The sequence below is a fragment of the Lissotriton helveticus genome, chromosome 7, assembly GCF_964261635.1.
Source record: "Lissotriton helveticus chromosome 7, aLisHel1.1, whole genome shotgun sequence".
NCBI classification, from domain to species: Eukaryota; Metazoa; Chordata; class Amphibia; order Caudata; family Salamandridae; genus Lissotriton; species Lissotriton helveticus.
This window is the reverse complement of record NC_136068.1, coordinates 585,329,909-585,352,767: the sequence shown is the minus strand read 5'-3', so window position 1 is coordinate 585,352,767 and position 22,859 is coordinate 585,329,909. Positions and strand designations below refer to the sequence as shown.

Below are 22,859 nucleotides of genomic sequence, written 5' to 3'. Positions count from 1 at the left end.
TTCACACCAAAAAGTCATGAGCCATCACAGGACATGTCCAACAGGGCTCATGGATGCCTGCATCACCAAATTTTCCAGTCAGGTGTTGCTTTAGGGGGACAGAGTGGTTGCACCTTGAAGGGTGTCAGTCAGGGCCTCATTAAAAGGTAGTAGTGGCTCAGCCATAATGGGACAAGGTTGAAGGAGGATGGAGAAAAAAACTGAGGAGGAAAGAAAAGGGGTGAAATTAGGGGCCATATGTATGAACACTTTTTCCCATAGACACAGAATGGGTAAAACCCTTTGATACATCTGGCCCGTAAATCTGAAGAGGGCATCTAAACAAATTAGCTTCCGGGGCAGGGGTCTGATGTCACGGAGAAGGACCCTGAACACCAGATAATATACACTGTACAGCAGGAGAAAGGAAAAAAAAAGGGAGGGAAGACGGAAAACAGGAGCATTCACAAAGATTCATGCTGCAAAACGCTGGTTTTCACCTCCATTTTGGGCAACTGCATGTAGGAAACCTCAGCCGCTCTCTGCATCGCTACTGGGAAGGAGGCACTTCCTTTATTAGTTGGCCTGGCAGAGACACAACCCCAGTAGCCAGTCCACTGGCATCTTTAAGATTATAACAACTGTCATCAGTATAGGGTTGAACAAATTCACCCCCTTCATCATAAAAGTTGTAATCTGAGTCTGTGCTGAAAAGATTTTGGATGATCTGGACTCGTCTTTGAGGCAAACGTAACGTTTCAGAGTCCAATGGGTTGCTGCAAAGCAGTGGCCAAGTGGTATTGGGGGTTGGCCTCTAAGACAAAACAGAGTCAGCTATGAGTTGGAGAGCACTATTGGTTGGGCTTTGACATCTAGCATCAATATCAGCGTCAATGCGCAAGGGTCTTGAATGGGTTGTGGCGCCAAGACTGATGTCCGCACCTAAGTCAGGGCATGGCCCATTACTGGTCCAGCGGTTCCAGCAGGTGCTGAGGTCAGACATATCAACGGAGTTTCAGACGGAGCTCCACATGGTTTCTTGGTCCCGGAGGTACATCAGAGGGAGCCAGCAGTGTGCTGAAGAGACGCAGCACACCTTCGCCAAACTTGTAGAATTGCTGTGGCATTGCCAAGGGATCTGAAACATAGGCCTGCCATGGAACGAAAGTAGGAATCTGCTCTGAAAGAAAGACTTCAGGAGCAAGATCTAGAGCCAAGTGTATGTCCGCTCACCTGCTCAGGAGTTCAAGAGTGTTTGGAAGGGTCAGAGTCCCGCTTGAACTTCTTGTGCTTCTTTTTTGACTTACCTGAGGATTTCAATTGCAACAAAGATCTGCAGTGGGAACTTCCCTTCGACTGGTCACTGCGTGGAGTTTTCAGAACTTTTCCTCACTGTCCTGAATGGCCCTCAGATTCCAACAAGGCACAGTCGCTACATGCCTTGGTGTCGTGTTCCAAACCCAAGCACCAAAGACATCTCCGATGGGGGAGCTGTCAAATATTTGGTTACCACAGTCCCTACAAGGTTTAAACCTTGTGGTTTATAGGGAGACACTACCATGCACACTCGTATGTTAAGATCAAATTAAAAGGAATAGTCTCGTGAACAGCCAAGGAGCAGCTCCAGATCCACATCTAGCAGTGAGGAAACGGATGTTGGTGTGCAAGGATGGTGTTTATATGCAGCTACACTGGTCACTTCTGGAGCAGAACAAAGTTGCAGCAAATCTACACAATGCCACTGACTGGCACACCAGGATATTGCTGAATTTTTTCAGGATCCAGACTGACACCTGAGGAATATTCAAAAGATGAGTTATTTGCCATCAGAATGATCCCACCTGCTACTCACCAAACCAGTTCAACCAAGGCTTTGACAACTAACCAAGGCTTTGACAACTAACCAACGCATAGTCCTTTAACCCAAAACCCTAACTCCCACATCAGTCACCTAATCAGAATGACAACCCTCCTCTGATTAAGTTATATAAATCAATGCTCCTTTCACCCAACCATACCAACCCATTCAGCCCACCTAGATCTACTCATAACTACCAAGCCCAACCAGACAAACACAAGTGACTGAAACCCCAACTAGACTATTTCAAATTCCTCTTATCCATTTGGACTGCTCACTTTAACTACTCACTATAATCCATGCTCTTCCACTAAACTAGTGATTCGTTACTTTTACTTAGTAATAATCCACCTTTCCTATAACTATACCACAACCAAAAGCTGACCAAGTAACACTAATGTTACATCTCAAAGAGGAGGTTCCTTATCTCTAACCAGCGGGTCAACCAACTCTGTTTGTTCGCCATCCACCCTGTCCCCAGCAGTATAGTTTAATTCTTCATCCTCTCCTTCCCTGACCAACCACACTTCCAGTGGGAATCTTTTTCCCAAACTCCAGTGTTCCAGCGCTGTAGTACAGACTTTACCATAGCCTAGAATAAGGCCAACGGCCCCCCAACTCCAGAGACTGCTCTATTGGCACTCTCCAGTAAGTCTCACTCTGCAGCATTCTGAATATGTACTCACATTCTGGGGCCTCTTTCAGAAGAGAACTCGCAGTGAAATAGCAGGATAATGCGCTTTCCTGCCACAGACGGGACGAGAGGCTCCTTCAGAAACATGTCCAAAACATCTTCTTGTCTGTGAATGTTGACTGCTCCCTAGGATGATCAGAAAACCGGTTTAAAAACAGTTCCACTTGCAAGGCATGAGCTTAATAAAAACCAAGGAAATAAAATGAAAAAACAATCCCCTCTCTCTTCTCGGTACCTGTAAATCGCCTATTAATGAGATTACTTTTGATAAAGTGATTATCAAAATAGATTGTGGAATAGGCTTGGATGTTTTTACAGATCTTTTACAAAATCATATTTGTGTTCATGGATCAGTTTAGAGAACTCGGTGGTATCTTGTAGGTGGACAGATTGTATTATTACAAACTTTAGTTGGAACAGCAACAGACACACAGGCTTACAAGTTAATGGAGTACATTATCTCCTCAGACAGATGCCAGACAGATCTCCAGTCTTCATGCACCAAAGGTAGCGTATGCTCCTCCAAGAACAATGGAACGAAGTGAAGGTAGAAGATCTTATGTTCACAATAAGCATCTGCTGATCACAAGGATAGCAATGATGAACTTTTGTTTTAAATATCTGCATAGAAACTGTGACCCTCCAATAAAACGTTTACACTTCTATAACCCTGCGCATTCATCTAACAATACAGAGTCTGACGGGGGCGGATATCTCCCCCATGTCTTACAAAGATCTGATCTGTGGCTTCTGGAATATAGTGGCAACCTAAGAGATAATGGATGGAAAATTGGGCCCCTCCCAATTGTGGCAACATCTGGGGTACTCAAACAAAGCTCACCCTGATTAGGAAATAAGATATTATGGTTTCTATGCAGTCCACAGAAAATGCCGCGATAGATGTAGGTTTCAAGACCCTATTAACGAACGTAAATCGATCTAAAAAACGCGAATGCCTAACAATACCAAAATTCAGCCATAAATTGACTTCAGTATGGTCATCTAGGTTTACCCTTCTGTAACATGTTTACCTCACGGTTCAACAACTCTCGTAATGGTTCAACAACTCTCGTAATACACCAAACAGATCTACTGTTAGATGTGTCTCACATTAGGATTCGGACGGCATAATTGACTTCATCCTGCTCTAACAGGATACATTCATCTTCGGTGTGTGATTATACGGTTTGTAATGGAGTATTACATTCTGCATACAAAGCAAACTTACATTTTTGTTTACCTTTTATGTTTAAAAACAAACATGGATATATATCCTTTAGTTGCTTCCCTGTGATTAAATGATTACTGTGAGAAGTTGGCCTGATATGTGATGTCCACTATTCTAGTGGGCACCCTGCATCAGTCCAAACAACCCTTATGGTGATGGTTGTAAAGTCAACCTTATAGACCAGCTATCCTAGTGGTAGCATGGACAAAGCAGTCTTAGGCTAAACTCAAGAGGGCATGTGAAGCCAGCTGTTTTACCATATGTAACCCCTTTCATACCAAATGAAAGGACACCACACAGGTTATATATATAAAATATATATGTATTTATTACTAAATTAATCCTCTGAACTCTTTATAAGATCAGAGGCACAAGCACATAACAAGATACTTAGTCAACATACAATAAGTTGAACAAAATACAGTACTGCCCTAGGGGCACTTCGAACCATATACTAAAATAGTGGTATAAGAACCACGTCACAAACAAAGGATAGGCCTAGGGCCTGGAAAATCGCTGGGGCTATGCTGTACTACCAAAGGATAGGGAGCAGAAGGCCCACGGGATGCGCATGCAGTGTCTTTACACACACGCGAGTTACCATAGAGTTAGAATGGGAACGAAAGAATTGGAAACTAGTTCTTTTAGGTCACTTCCGGATGGACTAGGAGAAAGCTACAGGAAACTAGGACACTAGGATAGGCAATACCCACAGGAATACCGAAATACTCGCGTTACCTCACCCACAGGAAGCGGGTGCATAGGTGTCAAAGTGTGTCGGGTTTCGTCGCTGAATCCTATGGAGCCGTGAAGAAAGATGCTGCAGGCGACCAGGAGGGAAGTGTCCGGTTGGATCCAAGGGCGGTTTGAGGATGAAGAGTACCTGAAAGCAGAGGGGACAGAGTCTGGGTCACTAGCCAGTGACCAGGATGGAACCAGGAAGGAACCAGGCGATGTCACGAAGCAATCAGGTGATGTCGTGAAGCTGGTCTCTGCAGCCACGTGGACCAGGAGGTGTCGACGACGACCAGGAGCTGGATACGGACTGTCCCACGAAGGCTCTCGCTGTCGGCGGTGTCGGCTTCCGGATTGGTGTCAACAAGCCTTGGCAAAGGCAACCCATGCAGGAATCGAAGATGGCTTACGGATCAGACCAGCAAGGTCTGATGGGCTTTTCCTTTTCAGGGAAGCAGGGGCCAGTCTGGAGCAACCAGACCAGCGGTGTAAATTCAAAGGTTCGTCGTCACAGAGGCCACTAGCCAACAGGCAAGTGACCGGACAGATGCGTTGAGCAGGAAAATGCAGAAGGGCCCCACGCAGAACTCGTGGAGTGTGGAGGGCTGATCTTGGGTGCAGTTGGTGCTCAGGGCTGGGGCTTCTCAATCCCCAATGCACAACTTCGAGGGTGCCTAAGAAGTTGCACAGAAAGCAATTCGCTGGCTTTCCAAGATGGCCGGTCCCACGTCTCTCGTCACCTCCACGGGTCTCAGCTCTGCTGTGACTGTGGATCGGGCTGTTGGAAGTCTGGGTCTTGTCAGGCTCTGTGCTCGGGCTCCGGCGGGAGCGTCGACAAAGCAAACCGTTGATCGCTTGATGATGCCTGCTTGCACAAGGTGGTCACTCCTTGACCACAAGGGAGATTCTTCAGTCTTCTATCTTCAGGTAGATCGTCGAAGGTCCAGTGTTTCGTTTCAAGTTTCAGTCAGGATAAATCTAAAGTCTTGGGACTCAGCTCCTCACTGTATACCACATTTAGGGGCTGGATTACCTGCTAGGTCCCTCCTATGGGTGGGACCAGGGAAGGGGGTGGTTACACCACTTTCCCTTTGTCCAGTTTCGCGCCAGAGCTGGGGCTGGAGTGCCCCAGCACCGGTTTGAACCGGACTATGCATGGGACACCTTATGTGCCCCAGGCAGTGTCTCATTTCATTCAGCCCTCCCTGCCCCAATACACTATGGCCTGTCTGGGGTGGTGCTAGCACCTCCCAAGACAGGAAACCTATTGTCCAAGCCTCCCTCGCTGGAAGGACTCCCAGCAGCAGGAGGTCAGACTTGTGTCTGTGTCAGCAGCATCAATTTTGTGATGCTGAGGCTCTGGTTAACTTTAACCGAGATGTCTTCTCCGTCTAGAAGGGTGGAATCCTACCCCCGTCGCCAGAACTGGCGAGGGGGTAGTATTCCAAAGCGTATGACACCTTACACGACATGTTTTGATAAAGCCAAACCAAAGTTAGCATTCAACCACGAGAATTATAATGCACTTAAGAGTATATGGTATGGCTGTATCATAGAACAGCTATAAGGACATGGTTCCGAAAGCTGCAGACAGGCTCAGCTCATGCTAGAGCCTCATGTCACATAAAACCAAGCACTCTGCCTTCAGGATTGTTAAGACCTGCCATAGGAGTGACTTATAGGTACATATGTGTCTATATATAATGGTAGGTATAGGAATACTATACCTAAGCAAGGGGTGATTACACAACCTTGCCCCAGCTGAGTGATCAGCCAGTTGTGTCAGTTTGGATGGCCAGCCAGGGGTGGCAAAAGATATGCTGCAGCTCCGGGTAGGCCTTGGGTGCACCTATGCCCTGGGTACCTATGGTACTCATAAGGTGACCCAACATCCAATTAGGTATGTACCTAAAGTACATGGAGTCCATTTTACAGTGAGGGCAGATAGCCTGGGGGCTTGATTAGCAGGATCCCAGGCCAACTAAGTCGAAAACCATCTAAACACTAGGCAAAAAATTTGGGGTAACCATCGTCAGGTAGCCACCTTCCTACAATTACTTTAAAAAAGTTCCTGAATCTGATCATCAAAATTAGTATAATTTATACATGTGGTAGTCCTCAGTCCCTCATTCTCTGGTCTTGAAGGTCCAGACTGCAGACTAAATTTAGAGTACCTCAGCGCTGCATTGTTTTAAAAAAATAAAAAATAAACAAAGGCTCTGAAATCTCATTTTTGCTCTTAATCCCATCCTGCCCACTTAAAGGGCCACAGGCCCAATCACCATCCTTTCCAGAAGATGAAGACCGATAAACAGCAACCCTATTGGTGGTTTCTAGGAAGGCCAAACACATATTCATTACAAGAGCTGAGGTCCCTATCCTTCGCATCCACGGAAACATTGAAGACGACAAAACTATTTTGAGACAGACTGATTACGGACCATGAGCAAATCCTGGCAAATTAAGTTTTTGAACAAGGACTTCCCAAATAACCATTCTGATCAAGACTTGTGAACAATAGGAATAAGGTTCGGGAGAAGAAGGTGGAATGGCAAATGCAGCGACCCAGAACGAAGACGTTGCAACAGTTTGGTTACTCAGCAATGTGGACCCTAGCCAAGCCAAAAAATGGCTAAAGTAGGTTTACGAAAGCTGAAGAGGGTACATTGAATATTATATGGGGTAGCAGGTATGAGCAACAGTGAGTATCTATACATACATGTTCCCTCATGACCCTCTTCCACTAGGCTGCCATTTCCAGCCAATATAAAGGTTCATACTGTTGGACCAAATCATATAACGGTACAGAAATCCTCTATTATACAATAATAGACACACAAGTTTGTTATAAAGGACTGAACAAAGATTTTATTGCTATGTTATATTCAAAACAAATGAGTATATTGAAAACAGAATTTTGAAAAGATTCATTGTCATGCTCAGCCGGTCATGTATGGTTTACGATCCAGATAGCCTGGCGAAGAACATTCATAGATGACAAACAGCACATCTCTACAGCAAATGTCTGAGACAGTCTAGGTAAAATAAAATATCCTTGTAACATCCAGGATATGGAAGGCATGCTCAGCCCCATACATAGGAGATGGAAAGTACTAGGCCACTGATCAGGAGAATAGGACAATCCTTTAGAAAAGAAGTGTGCATAGGCAAGTTGTACTTGGATAAACCGTTCAAAGTTCCGAGGAAGGTGGGAACTGAAGCTTAAAGTTTTTTTTGGGGGGGGGGGGGGGGGGGGGGAGGGGGGTGGTTTAACAAACAGCAGTTCTCATGGCACCATTTGAAGGAGATATAAGACTATAAGTTCTAACACTTTATGTGCCAAGTATGCCATTGCAGCACTCAGATCCCAAACTAATCTGGGCTTGTGAGCAAGGAAAAAAGGAGGAGCAACTCTAGAAGCTTCTCAAAAATGACAACTGTTCTGTGAAAAAAAATGTTTTACTTCTAAACTCCCTAGGTACCCTATTAGTAAAATGGCTCAGACTAAGGTGCTTGCTGGTAACAGGTGATATGACTCGCAGGTCACAAGTTCACATTCTGGCAAAGCTAACTCAGTAAATCATACTTCTAGGGTCAACAAATGTAATACCATTGAAGGGGGCAGAATCATCTGTTAGTTAGGAGCATAGAAACAGCAAAAAACGGTGGAATGAAGTGCTTGACACAAAACAAATTATTGATCAGATCATATTTATTGTTATTATTGCACTTGATAGGGAGCTTATTTGGTCTATGGGCCTCAACATTGACGTCCAAGTCAGCCAAATGGTAAACAAAGGAATGGACGAGAGAGAGCCAGAGAGAGCGCAAGAGCCAGAGAGCGAGCAAGAAACAGAGACACAGAGAGACAGAGACACAGAGACACAGAGAGACAGAGAGACAGAGAGACAGAGAGACAGAGAGACAGAGAGACAGAGAGACAGAGAGACAGAGAGACAGAGAGACAGAGAGACAGAGAGACAGAGAGACAGAGAGACAGAGAGACAGAGAGACAGACAGAGAGACAGACAGAGAGACAGACAGAGAGACAGACAGAGAGACAGACAGAGAGAGAGACAGAGAGAGAGACAGACAGAGAGACAGACAGAGAGACAGACAGAGAGACAGACAGACAGAGAGACAGACAGAGAGACAGACAGAGAGACAGACAGAGAGACAGACAGAGAGACAGACAGAGAGACAGACAGAGAGACAGACAGAGAGACAGACAGAGAGACAGACAGAGAGACAGACAGAGAGACAGACAGAGAGACAGACAGAGAGACAGACAGAGAGACAGACAGAGAGACAGACAGAGAGACAGACAGAGAGACAGACAGAGAGACAGACAGAGAGACAGACAGACAGAGAGACAGACAGACAGAGAGACAGACAGACAGAGAGACAGACAGACAGACAGAGACAGACAGACAGAGAGACAGACAGACAGAGAGACAGAGAGACAGACAGACAGAGAGACAGACAGACAGAGAGACAGACAGACAGAGAGAGACAGACAGAGACAGACAAGTCCCTGAAGCAGCCTCTATTGCTGTAAAAAGAAAAATAATCAGGGTTAGTGCAAACTTACTCTTAAGGCACCTTGCAGCCAGGTTCAGCTTTTGAACGAAGGGAATGTGCCCTGGCAAGCACCATGCACTGCTAGGCACTCCCAATCTCGGATCAAGGCGAGAATGGCCCCACGCAAGCCGATATTAAATACTGCTGTGGAACAGCATTGCTGTCCATAGCAGAGCAGCAGTACAGCTAATAGAAACAAGGAGATCTGAGAGAAGCTGGTGGAGGGAGTGCAAGATGGTGGCATCCATAGGGTCTGAATTCTTTTTCAGTAAACAAGGGTGAGCGCTCTGACTAACACATTTACCAGAACTCAGACAGTGATACACACTGGCTACGAAAATGCTACACACTGAAGGCTTTTGCAGGTCCTCTTTGTGTACATGTCTTTGCTACCCCAGAATGCTGTCCTGATTGACTGCCATAAGCCTAATTGTGGCTCTTCCGATTATCTTCCTGTACCTAGATGGGCTGGTGCTACGGGACCTTTGCAAGGAGTGGACACAGGCCTGCACTCCATTGCTATGCGTTCCAGTCATGATTTTACGATTTCCTCTACAAACTTACTTTAAGACTGAAGGGTCTCATTTGCACAGGAGATACACAAGAACCAGCTTCATAGTTCTGGCTATATGAAGATATTTTGCAGGTTCTGGTGACAGTTTGTCGGATCCATAGCCTTTTGAACTTACTAAGTATTAGTATTACAAGTTCAAAAACAACAGTTGATGGACAGAATGCAGAACAATGTCGTACATTCACCCCAGTACAGATATCTGGGCCTAAATCCATCGTTTTTTTGCTCACCATGCCATTCCAGTTTGAACCCGGCCATATGCAAATCAGTCTTGACCCTGTGCCCCATGGGAATAGTCCAGCCAGAACAGCCAAGCCAGGTCCTCCCTGGACTGGAAACAAGCATCCAAGGACCGGTTTCGGGCTTTCAGCCCTCATCAGCCTGGATAGCTTGATTCCAGTGGCATGGAGAGCACGAGACTCACGTCTGAGCATACCCGTCCCACTCTGGGTGACAAATGCAAAAACAACAGTTGATGGACAGAATGCAGAACAATGTCATACATTCATCCCAGTACAGAGATCTGGGCCTAAATCCATCGTTTTTTTGCTCACCATGCCATTCCAGTTTGAACCCAGCCATATGCAAATCAGTCTTGACCCTGTGCCCCATGGGAAAAGTCCAGCTCGAACTGCCAAACCAGGTCCTCCCTGGACCGGAATCAAGCATCCTAGGACCAGTTTCTGGCTATCAGCCGTCTTCAGCCAGGATAGCTTGACTCCAGTGGCGTAGTGAGCACGGGACCCATGTCTGGGCATACCCTTCCCACATAGGGTGAACAGCAAAACAAACAAGATGATGGACGGAATGTTGCACAATGGCAAAACATTCACCCCCAGTCATAGATCTGGGTTTAATCCATCGTTATTTTGCTCACCAAGCCACCCCAGTTCAGACATGGCCATATGCAAATCAGTCTTGACCCTGTGCCTCCTGGGAACAGTCAAGCCCGAACTGCCAAGCCATGTCTTCCCTGGACCGGAAACAAGCATCCTGGGACCGGTTTCGGGTTCAGAACCCGAATCAGCAAGGTTATCTTGAATCCAGTGGCAAAGTGAGCAAGGGACATATGTCTGGGCATACCCTGCCAACTTAGGGCGAACAAAGCATTGTTGGCATGTATGAATTGCTCATCATAGCAACCTTTGTACTGCTAGTCCAAAATCACCTTCTTGCCATCACTTCACCACTATGACTATAACCTTAATTTAGAAGGAAACACAAAGGGCTGATGTAAGGAGCATGGGGACAAGGGGTGTAACTAGATTACTGAAAACATACACCAGATTTCTCCTAGGTTTTCATTTTAAATGTGTTGTACAACCACTTTAGTTATCTGCTCTGACACCAGGATATGCCATAGGTTTCAAGAGGCGAAACGAGGACAAGGAGTGCAAGAGTCGCATCAGGGAGAACATACTTTCAAGTCCATTAGCACATTTTAGGGGCCAGACAAAGTCACTATGAAAATTTATGAAATCGATAGCCAGTAAGGGTTCACAAGGTCAGCAACCTTTCAGACACAAAAGATCCAGGGACCTCTGTGGATAGTCAAATGGTTGGGGAGAAAGGACTTAATGCACGGAAGAGTAAGGCAGACCAGGTGTGGGGAGAAGCACAGCAGAAAAAAGTCAAATGAAGAGGTGGTAGGGTGTCCAAATGGCCTGATAGCAATTATAAGACTCTAGGGCAGGGGGCGTGGCCTGACCAAGCACCAAGATGGTAGCTTGATTGCGGAGCTTCCGAGCAGCCGTGCTGAATGAGCTGCCTCGTGACAAGTCAGAGCGGCGATCCATGCCTCGGACAGCGGCTTCAGTGGCCTGAGCCCCTCGAGCAGGTGTGAAGTGCAGCAGAGCCGGTAGAGATACCCTGGACCTCCCGGCACCGCTGCACCTCGGAGGCCCTGCGAGCCTGAGAGAGGGGCTACAGTCGCAGAGTGCGGAGCAGTGAAAATAAATAAATCGAGCCCGGGGCTTGGAGGCCTATGATGACAGAGTAGAGAGGTGCAGATTCCTATCTGGCCCAAACCTGGAGGTGCCGGTGAGTTTTGTGGCTGGCCGTAGGCCCCCTCCTCCCTCACTGAATACATCAGCACCGCGTGTGAGACTGGTGTTGTGCATGGATCTCTGCTGAGGCCAACTACTCGCGTCATTCCCTGGGGAATGCAGGATGGTGGCAACGATGCTGCGGGAGGAGCGGATGTCCATGATTTCCCACTTTGCCCCTAATTGTGAGTAACTGATGGGAGATGTGCCTGGAGCCACAGCCAAGGCAGAATGAGAGCGGCCTGAATGGTTTATTAGTTGTGTGACTGGAGATGCTGTGAGCCGGATGTGCTACCACCTCCTGGGCTCCCGGTCAGCGGGGTGGTGAAGCTTTCCTGTATCCCCCCCTCCTTATTCTTTTTATTATTGTCTGAGAAATACTTCACTTTACTATGCCTTGTCATCTAGTTTACCAATATGGGTCGGGGGGACCTTACACAACAGCAACCTACCTTCGAGGCCGCTAAGACCCCCAGAAGAGAGGGTGGAACAATGCCCCACATAGCTATCCTCCAGAGCGCGCTGATCCCCCGGATTCTGGATGTCCGGCACTGTACCCATAATGGCGGAGCGGCAGGGTTGGCTTCAAGGCCATAGATGCGCACTTTGACGAAGTGGGTGCGCGGATAGACGTCATGCATGGCCGGCTGAAGCAGCACGAGACCCGCATAGACACTGCTGAAAATATCATTTCCGACATCGAGGATGCACAGGCTGCCATGGTTAAGCGCCTAGATCATACGGAACGCCTTCTTAAAATGACAGCGGAAAAGTTGGGAGGATTTAGAGGCGCAGTCACGCCGCAATAATCGGGGTTGCCGAGACCACCAATACAGCCCCTATGGAGGCATATGTGGAATGGCTATGGTCAGAATTGTTTGGCAGGGATTGTTTTTCTACCACTTTTGCGGTGGAACAGGCTCACAGATCCTTGAACCCCAGATCGGGTCCTGGCGCACCTCCCCATCTTATTATAGTGCGGTTACTTAACTATTATGATAGGGACGTCACCCTGCGTAAGGCTAGAGAGGTGGAAAATGTACAGTTCCAGGGGATGTCGTGGTCGCTCTACCTAGATTTCACGCCAATGGTACAGGAGGCCCGGCGCAAATTTCAAGACATCAAGCAAACTCTGAGAAATTAGAATATCCCCTACGCCATGTTATACCCGGCGCGCCTTCGCGTTCAGATCAATGGTAAAACTACCATTTTTTATACACCGGCGGAGGCAGTGGACTACTGGAAGCGCCACAAATTGAGCAGAGGTGCCTTCCCCGGGAAGTAATACTTTGTGGTTTGAGCACACATGGCTGTCAATGAGACGCCTCTCGGGCATGACGAGGCGATAACCTGGGCATGGAATCATGAACACTCGAAGGACGATGCGATATGATGACTTCTTTCTCCTCATTTTTGGGGATACAGTCAATGTCCTGACTATGAGTGCAGCCATATGCACATTATGGTCTATTGCTTTCATACTTTGTGGTCTTCTTGGTGTGCTGCTGCCCCCCTAGGAGATCTCCTACTGTTTCTGATCTGTGTGGGGTTGTTTTCTTCAAGTTAAAATTTGCTGGGATTCACCGGATACAGGTTGGGTGGATATCCGATGTGTGTGGGGGGGGGGGGGGGGGGGGGGTCAGGAACCTCTGTTGAGAGAGTTTGATTTGGTTTCTTTTTTGCAGGCTACGAATGTGCACACCAGTTGGCTATCCAAATCAGACTACAGAGTCAATCTGGACTGCATATTACTGCACCTACTGTAGTGGGTTCGGGAGGGAGAGCCGGGGGGGGGGGGGGCTCGAGCTGAGCTGCGTTACATGGAATGCTAGAGGCCTGTCAAACCCTCTTAAGGGACGATAGGAGCTTGCCTATCTAGCAGGACACAAAATGCATGTTGCATTACTGCAGGAGACCCATTATGCCCAGAAAGAGGACAACTGATTTGCTGCTGCCTGGGGTGGTAACCGGTTTTTCGCTAGTTATAGCACCTACTCCCGTGGAGTTTGTATTTTGATTCGTAGGTCACGTGACTCAGACAGATTAGGGATCCAGAGTGCCGCTACCTACTAGTGCCGGGAACCAGGCGCACAACGCATACTTTTCATTAATGTTTACGCTCCTTATGTGGATACCCGTGCTTTTTTGCTACCATCTCAATGCATATTAGTGGCATACCAATTGATTCTATCATATTTGGGGGAGACTTTAACCTCACACTGCAACCCGGGACAGACATCACGGGCACAAGGCACAACACCAAGCCTTGCTCGCCGCATGGCACCTGGTGCCGCATAGACCGATGGTACATAACCCCGGATCTCTTGCTCAATGTACCCCACACTTTATTGGATCATTCACCAGTGCTATTAGCACTGGTTCTGCCCACTGTAGAGCGTCTTTCTGGATCTTGGCACTTCCCAACCAACGCCTTATTAGATACTGTTTTCAAGAGTGAAGTGCAAAACGCGATCATAGATTGCTTTCAGATAAATACTGGCTCTGTGCCTCGCTAAGCTACTTTATGGGACGCTTTTAAGGTATATATTAGGGACATCTGGATAGCTAAGCAAGCTGGGGTGCTTCGTACAATTCACTGGGATCTTGATGCCACTGAGTGGGAGCTTAGTGACCTGGATGCAAAGACATTGATGGTTGTGGCCCCCTCTCTGTTGCATCAACGTGCTAAGCTATTGGGAGAATTTCAGGATCTGGCGCATCAAGAGGCCGCTTACTTGGGGAAATATGCTAGCACCCGTGTGTTTGGGGAGGGAGAAAGGCTGGGGGCGCACTTTGGCCCGTTTACTTACCCCTAGACACCATGCCACTTATATTACGCAGCTCCAGGCAACAGACGGCACCAACGCCACAGATGGTGCTGATATCAGTCTATCTTATTGTCCTATTACATCCGCCTCTACAGTACGTGTTCCCCACCGACTGGTGAAACCCTGTCAGATTATTTAAATTAAATAGCAAGGGTGTGGATGGAAAAAGGACAGCAACAATTCCTTGCCTCGCGCTCATTGGCACGTACGAGATTACTGAAGCCATTGACAGTCTGGATGGCTCACAGGCTCCCGGCACAGACGGCCTTACCGGCATATTACTCAAAACTTATAAAGTACTATTAGTATCACATCTCCTGGAGGTTTACGCAGAGGCATTGGAGTCAGGTGTACTGCCCCCCACCATGCGTGAAGCTATAGTAAAATTGCTTCTTAAGCCAGGCAAGCCGTCTGACAGATATGACTCATATAGGCCTTTGTTGCTTTTAAACCAGGATTACAAAATATTAGTGAAGGTTCTAGGCAGGGGCATATCGCTTTTAATTGGTCAGATAATTTCCCTATTCCAGTCAGGCTTTATGTCGATAAATTTACGTACATTGTTCGGGTCATCAACCAAATCAACCCTGCTCTCCCTGCTGCAGCGATATTAGATGCGGAAAAAGCATTTGATTCTCTTGAGTGGGATTTTCTACTAGCGGCGCTCAGTAAACTTGAACTCCCTCAAAATTCCCGCTCCTTAGTCTTCCTTCAATATTCCAACCCGGTCGTGCAGCTTCGAATAAAGAGGCGCGGTCCAATAAATGTGCATGGTCACAGGGCACTAGGCAGGGCTGCCCATTTTCGCCTCTGCTTTTTATTATAGCGATGGACCCACTGGTGAGGCATCTTCAGGAACGGAGGTTCCAGTGAGGAATAGGGTTTCATCAGGGTCCCCTCCTGGCGTCCTTATATGCGGACAATAACCTTTTATTCGTTCGAGAATCTGCCTTAAATCTCTTTGATTATGCCTGAGGTGGTGTGGTTTGGCATTTTTTCTAGGCTGGTCATCAATTGGAACAAATCTGAAATATTCCACCTAACAGACACTACCACGTAATTCACGCTGGATTTCCCCCTGTGCTGGTGTGACCACCCCCCCCCCTTCCCCCAGATATCTCAGTGTAACTTTGCAGCCCACAGCCTCGGAAGTTGTCCAGCTTAATTATAGACCGGCCATAGACGGTCTTTCTGGACAGATAGACCGCTGGATAGCACTCCCATCGTCGGTGGCCGGTCGTATTGCGATCATCAAAATGGTTGTGTTACCCAGGTATTTATATTTGTTTTTAAACATCCCAATTCCACTCACAGTCTCCTTCTTTAGTACCGTCTGGGGGATGCAGACATGGCTGATCTGGGTAATGAGACAGGTACGGGTGGGCAGGCAGACACTTAGCCCTTCGAAAGAGGAGGGTTCGAAGTACCAGACTTTTATTTGTATTATTTGGTGGCCCAGGTGCATTACGCCTACTTTTGGTACCACCCGGATGCGTGCTTACAATTCCTGAAACCTGAATAGAACCAGGCCCGTCCCTACCCCCTTTCTACTATCCTCCCACTTAGGCCTCGGATAACACCGGCTGAGATTCACACACTGCAAACCACAAGTTGGGCTTGGGGGCATCTACGTAGGTACCTAAAGGCGGGCCATTTGCATTCCCCGCATTCGCGGATTCTAAATAATCCATGGATATCCCCCACGACTGAAGTTTTAACACAGCGTATACTCACTCATTGTCAGTTACAAACTATAGGAGGTATGTTTAGAGACGGACACTTGCGTACAGTGACAGATTCGACAAATGTCAGTATATAACTACGTTAGACCGCTTTCTTGTGCACAGAACATGAATGTCACTATTCACTGCACTGCACCCTGATACAGAGGAACCCCCTGAGTTCCTCAAACTCACTACAATCATAACTACACCGGACAGAACACACATGGTTTCTAGAATGTACCGACAATCGCAGACACTCCGACCAATGATGGCAGGTGGGGCACCGGTGGGGTACGTGTGTAGGAAGCTGGCTCTGTAAATACTATACCAAAGTGAGGTATAGTATGCACAGAGTCCAGTGGAACCCCAAAGGTAGACAGAGGTAAAGTTAGATAGCACCTCACTCTCCATTTGTGGTAGTGTGGTCGAGCAGTGAGGCAGTATCAGAGGACAGTGTTAAGCATTTGTTGTACACACTAAGTCAGCAAATGAACTCACACAAAGATTGAACCTCAGACCAATTGTTCTGTATAAAAATATTCTTATAGTTATTTTATTTTCTAGAACCAAGCAAGCCTGGCACACGTAAGCAATAAATACTTTACAGTAGTAATGCAGTTTGTAAACAATTTGAATTGTAATTTCATATGCACTTTGTTTTGACTTACAGTATGGTTGCAGAGAAATGCAATACTTTGTAAATACAGTACATAGACTTGAATGGGCTTTTCAGTAAAAAACCAGTTAAGTTACTTTTTGCTTTACTTTTCTTACACAGAGTAGTATACCTAGATACTACTCTGGGACATTTCCTGTAAACAGGTAAGTAAAATCGTTTTTTGTTAAACAGTACAATTTTAAACAATTTCTTTAGGTTTTCAAACGCCACACTTGGAAAGTTTTCCAAGAAAAACAGTTGCTGTTAACTTTTGGAGGAAAATAATGGTATCGGTTTTAAGCTAAGTATTTGGTAGTGGGAGTTGAGGTTCTGGAGGTAGACTCAGGGGTCCCCCAGGGTCAAGGATGCACTCTTGTTACACCGTCAGCTGCACTAGGGCGGCCGGGTACAGAGTTCTGAGGCCCAGTGTTATTCAATGGGGGATAGAGGGCCTCCGGTTGGTGGCTGTGGACAAGCAGGCCACTTGGTTGTGGGAGCAGAGGTCCTAGATTTTAGCTCAGGGCAAATGGGGAAACAAAGTAGCACCAAAGGTGCACCCTCAGCGGCACTAGGGCAGCCGGGTGCTTTTTCGATGTCAGGCGCCCTGTTGCAATGGGGAACTTCCGGTTTGCAAAGACACTGCAGGCTTGGGGAAAAAGACCTTTTGGGTGCGACCACCACTTCGAGAGGTGAGTTGGGAAGTTGGGGGTTGGTTAGGCACAGTCTGTTTGGCCACCCAATGCCGTGGGGCGTCGGGTGCAGAGGTGCCTTTTGGGGTCGGATCTTCTTACCAGCTCCGGGTCGCGGTTGGAGGGACCTTCCGAATTTAGGCGGCAGGCGGCAGCTGGAGGCTTGAGGCAGGCCAGGGGTCACCGGATCTCGGGTCAGGATCATAGAGGGGACCTACTCATGGTGTTTGCCACTCAAGCTCGGGTCGTGGACGACAGGTGCAGCGTGGTGCGATTCGCGGTGTCCGGACGGAGTCAGAGGTTGCAGATGAACAAATCCGGTGTTCACAGGAGCCAAAGTCTTTGTGGTTGAGGGCAGACAGGTCCTCTGGGGTTTTCGAGGTTGCTGGCTGCAGGACACACCAGGATTTCGCAGGAGCAGGTTAGAGGTGGAGACAGGCCAGTAGGGCTGGGGCCAAGTCAGTGAGCGTCTTCCTCTTGTTAGCATCGGCACGGTTGTTAGGTCCTTCTTATCTTGTTGCCGTTTCTTGTCTGAGGAAGCAAGGTTCAGGGGTGACCCCAAGTACTAGATTTAGGGGTGTTACAGCTAGTTAAAAGGTAGGGACCAATGAGTCCCTACCCTGGGGTGAGTACACCCCCTTTTATGCCACCCTCCAGTGGGAGGGCGGCGTGGGCCTGTCCCTGGTTGGCTGAGTACCCCCATCTGCAAGATGGCGTGGACTGAGTTGTGCTCACCTTGCCTCCCCCACCTGAGGGGATGAGTTGGCAGAGGTGGGCACACCTCTCTTCCTCACGTTTTTCCCCGCTGGTTCTCCCACACAAAGTGGGGGTCAGAACCAGTGGGGCCCAGTTGCTGAAAGCAGCAAGTGGCCAAGGGAAGCTCACAAATGCAGCAAGCCTTTGAAGCTTTCCCTTCGTGATCTCTGCCCATCCTGGGGGAGGAGACTTGGCACCTCATCCCAGGATGTGCATTGTTTCAGGCCCCAGAGAGCAGCAGGCTCTCGAACCACGGGTCTAGCAACAGGTCTGGTGGTGGCAGCTAAAAGGAGCCACTCAGCCCGGACACTAGTGGTAGGTTAGTTTTCAGTGAGGCATCTCTAAGATGCCCTCTGTGTGCATTTTTCCTTAAATCACACACTGGAATCAGTATGGGTTTAATGTGCTGAGAAGTTCGATACCAAACTTCTCAGTTTTCAGTGTAGCCATTATAGCGCTGTGGAGTTTGTAATGACAAACTCCTAGTACCATATACTCTTAATGGCTGCACTCCACTTACAATGTCCATGAATGGACTTAGACACTGTAGGGGTACAGGGCTCATGCACCTGTACCTTCACCACTGGTATCGTGCACCCAGCTAGAGGGGTGACGGATCTATGCCAGGGCAGTGGGTTGTAGGCATGGCACACAGATGTGTGCCATGTCGACTTTTCACTTTGTCCTGCACCAAAATATGCAGCCTGCAAAGGCAGGTTGTGCACGCAATGGTACAGGAACTGTAAGGGTGGCACACTAAGTGCTGTAGCCCTTAGAGGCCTTCTCTGGTCACAGTGCCCTGGGTAGCTGTGGTACCATTTACCAGATGCTGACCTGTGGCCAGAAATGCCAATTGGGTTTAGGTTTAATGAAGTTTTAGAAAATAAACATAGGCCCTGGGTACCGGATTAGCAGGAGCCCAGCGCACACTCAGTCAAAGCATCCTCAATTCAGCAAAAAGGGATGGCAACCATGCAGAAAGAGGGCACTTTCTCAAAACGTGTGGCCTGGGAGGGAGACCTGGTGCAGCCCATGACAGACATGATGTGGGCCTATTGCTATGAGAAGAAACGTCTGGTGTCAAACTATAAAAATAAACTTTTACATTTTAAATATCTGCATAGAATCTACATAACCCCTGTGATGCTTGCAAAAATAGACCGCACAAGGCCGGATAGCTGTCAGAGGTGTGCACTGGCGCATGCTGATTTCATTCACTAGGCATGGAACTGCCCTGCTGTTCTGGCATTCTGGGAGGCAGTATTCGGGAACTAGGAGATAATTAATGGTCGAGCCGGAGCTCTCTCATACACCCTTACTGGCATTGCTAGGGTATGTACTCCCTCTGAGTCCTGGGATTAGGGAGTTTACCACAATTGCATTACTGCTAGCCAAGAGGCAGGTTTCCCTAAACTGGGGTGGAGCTGCACCGCCGTAGTTGAAGTCCTGGCGGAGGCATTTAATATATTGTGATACTACTAGTGATGTACCTGCATCTTTGCTGCCTCTCACTTCCAGCCCCAAAAATATCTGGCAACCACTCTGTTCTTATTTGTTACTTCAGCCTGAACTCACTGACTGAAATCTCATTCACGGTAACATGATTGTTGGGTTAGCCGGCTGGTCATACGGATCAGATTTATCGAAATATCATTACTGTAGGAGCCTATATTGTTTTGATGTTGATGTCTACGGAATTACTGCTTCTATGCAGGACACTTTCTCTGTCAAGGATTGGTCCACATGCTTTGCATTGTATGTGCAGTGAATTTTTGTATATTCTTGAAAAATTCCAATAAAAACAAGTTTCAACAATACGCCTCTAGGGCAAGAGATGGTCTTGAGACCCCAGGGGCAATGATTATGATAAAAGTTCCTTGGGAAGAAGATCAAAAAGGCCTGGGGCAATGATAGGGGCAGAAGGGGGATAAAGACTGAACCAAGATGACCGAGGAGGGAGTCCAAGGGACTCCGATGGTTCAGGAGTACTATGTATATGGTTGATGGCAGAGCATCATCACCCCCATTAATGTGCCACCTGAAAGTAAACACTCTTTACAGTAAACATCCGGTTAAGATGACTGTCCAAGGCTTCTTCTCACCTGGATGTGTCCTCCGCTGTACTCATAAGGATAGCGGCAGTCTATTATGAAGCATCTCTCCACAAGGCTGTGGAATTCCCCACGGAGAAGAGCAGAAGTCTGCAGGGTGAGAAGACAAAATCACATCTGTAAAGACAACACTCCCTGCCCCAACCTGTCACATTTCACACCACAGGGTTATGTTATTGGACTGTGGTACTTCATAATATCTTCAAAAGGGTGAACAGAGACACTTACAACTGCATAGTCGGAGTTTAGATCCCACAAAATTCTCTTTCTCTGGGAAACGCCGTAGACTATCATCTGGGTTAGTTTCAACAGCAGAAGGGGAGAGCAAATTATCAGCCAGGGTGCAGCAACCCTGCCGAGAAAGCTCAGCAAGCAGGCTCAAATGGGTGACACAGCAAAAGCATCATGAAGGCTGGTCTTCGAGAAGCCGGCAGGGGCCAAATAGATAAAAATCCAGTGATATTCTGAGTGAGAAGTTCTCTTCTACGTCAAAGCGTCAGAAAACTCCCACCGTTCCAATTCTCATAAAGACATTTTTTGACTGCTTTTCTCAGCTACAAGGCTGGCTCCACCATACATGCACAACAGGTTGCCACTGAGTTTGTCTAGGAGACCCCACCTGAAAACTCATTGAGATGGAAACAAGCGGAGTTCCTGGATCAATGCTTACTCATCACACGAAGCACAGTGGTGTGATGGCTATAAAATAAATTGTACCTGAAGTGAATCCAACTCTTGGTATGCCTTTAGGCAGCAACCTGCACCAAGTGGAAGACGCCACTTCTTTATCATTCACTTATCACAGTCATAAGCCAGGACCCCCGGAAAGGAACAAAGTGACAGCATCTGGTGATCCCAGTTGTGTTCTAGGTGTCGCAGAGTTGTTGCATGGCACCAAGGTGTAGAGATAATAGTCAGCACACACACACAAATTGTAACCACTTCAATTCCAAACATTTTCAAATATTCCTCAAATATTTTGATGCCTTCTGAGATGTCAACTTGGGAGCAATAAAGAAACTGGAGACAGGAGAGTATCCAACAGAAGGAGTAGTTTCTTACCTGTAACTCCAGTTCTGTAGTAGGGGTATCTCTGTTATAGTCATAATCTGTGAATAGTCACGCCCATGTGCGTGGACCCCGGAGCAATCAAAATAGTCTCTTAAGTAGTCTTCTTCTGCAGTCCTGCATAGACACTTAAGAGAAAATCAAAGACAAATAATGCAGCCTAACATTAACCTGGCTACACTGGCCAGCACTTCATCCTGAAGTGAAAAAGGATAGGCTGCCATTATGTGTCTGGAAAAGGGATACCGTGCCTTTAAGGAACACTCCAGAGACCCTCGGTTTCCCATGATGCACAGCCCCAGGCAAGTTACTTTCAGTTCTTTTTGAAGGTGCATAAAGCCAGGCCTGTAGCATTCAGGTAATCATTGTTTCTTCCCCCGGGTAGGCGGGCGGGTCGCTTATGAGTAGAACAGAGATACCCCTACCAAAGAACTGGAGTTACAGGTAAGAAACTACTCCTTCTGTAGTAGGGGATCTCTGTGCATAGTCATAATCGGTTAATAGAATGGCAAGCCCATCCCAAAACCAACCCAGCGGTGGAAGAAAACTTAAGAAAAAATCCTTACCGAGCAAATAAATCCCTCAGCGAAGTCTGCCCAACTTGAGCATCTGCCCTGGCATCAGAATCCTGGCAGTAATGCGTCGCAAATGCCTGGACAGACTTCCACGTAGCCGCCCTACAGATGTCTGCAATGGGAACGTTACATAGCAAAGCTGTAGTAGCCGCTTTGCCTCTAGTAGAAGGAGCCTTAGGCTTACCCCCTAGAGTCTTGTTAGCCTTCTGGTAGCATAGTTGTATACAGGACACAATCCACCTAGATATGGACTGTTTGGAGGTGGCAAGGCCAGTCCTGACTGAACCGTAATTCACAAACAACTGATCTGACCTACGAATGTCCTTGGTCTTATCTAAGTAAAATTTCAACACCCGCCTCACATCCAGTGAATGCAGGGACCTCTCCGCCGGAGAGGAGGGATGTTGAAAAAACGTCAGTAATGTTACTGTCTGGTTGACATGGAAATCAGATATCACCTTAGGGAGAAATTTAGGGTGAGTCCTCATGACAACTTTGGAAGCATGAAACACTGTATAGGGCTCTTGACAACACAAAGTCTGAATCTCACTCACCCTGCGCGCTGATGTTATAGCCCCAAGGAAAGCCGCCTTCCAGGACAAATGCTGTAGAGAAGCCTTATGAATAGGCTCAAAAGGCTCCTTAATTAACCTGGACAGCACCACATTCAGCTCCCATGAAAGCGAAGGACGCCTAATGGGGGGAAACACCTTCTTCAAACCCTCCAAAAAATCTTTAATGACAGGTATCTAGAAA

General features: G+C 47.3%; 1 protein-coding gene across 2 annotated transcripts in view; it reads right to left on the bottom strand.

The window, feature by feature from the left end:
• CDC25C (cell division cycle 25C) overlaps nucleotides 1-22,859 on the bottom strand; it is a 291,408-nt gene that overhangs the window by 72,478 nt on the left and 196,071 nt on the right. For both annotated transcript variants that reach the window (XM_078652713.1, XM_078652714.1), the window contains 2 exons: nucleotides 20,452-20,550; nucleotides 2,524-2,657 (listed from right to left, as the gene is read on the bottom strand). In XM_078652713.1, the coding sequence (XP_078508839.1) occupies nucleotides 2,524-2,657; nucleotides 20,452-20,550 (233 nt within the window). The remainder of the gene's footprint in view (nucleotides 1-2,523; nucleotides 2,658-20,451; nucleotides 20,551-22,859) is intronic.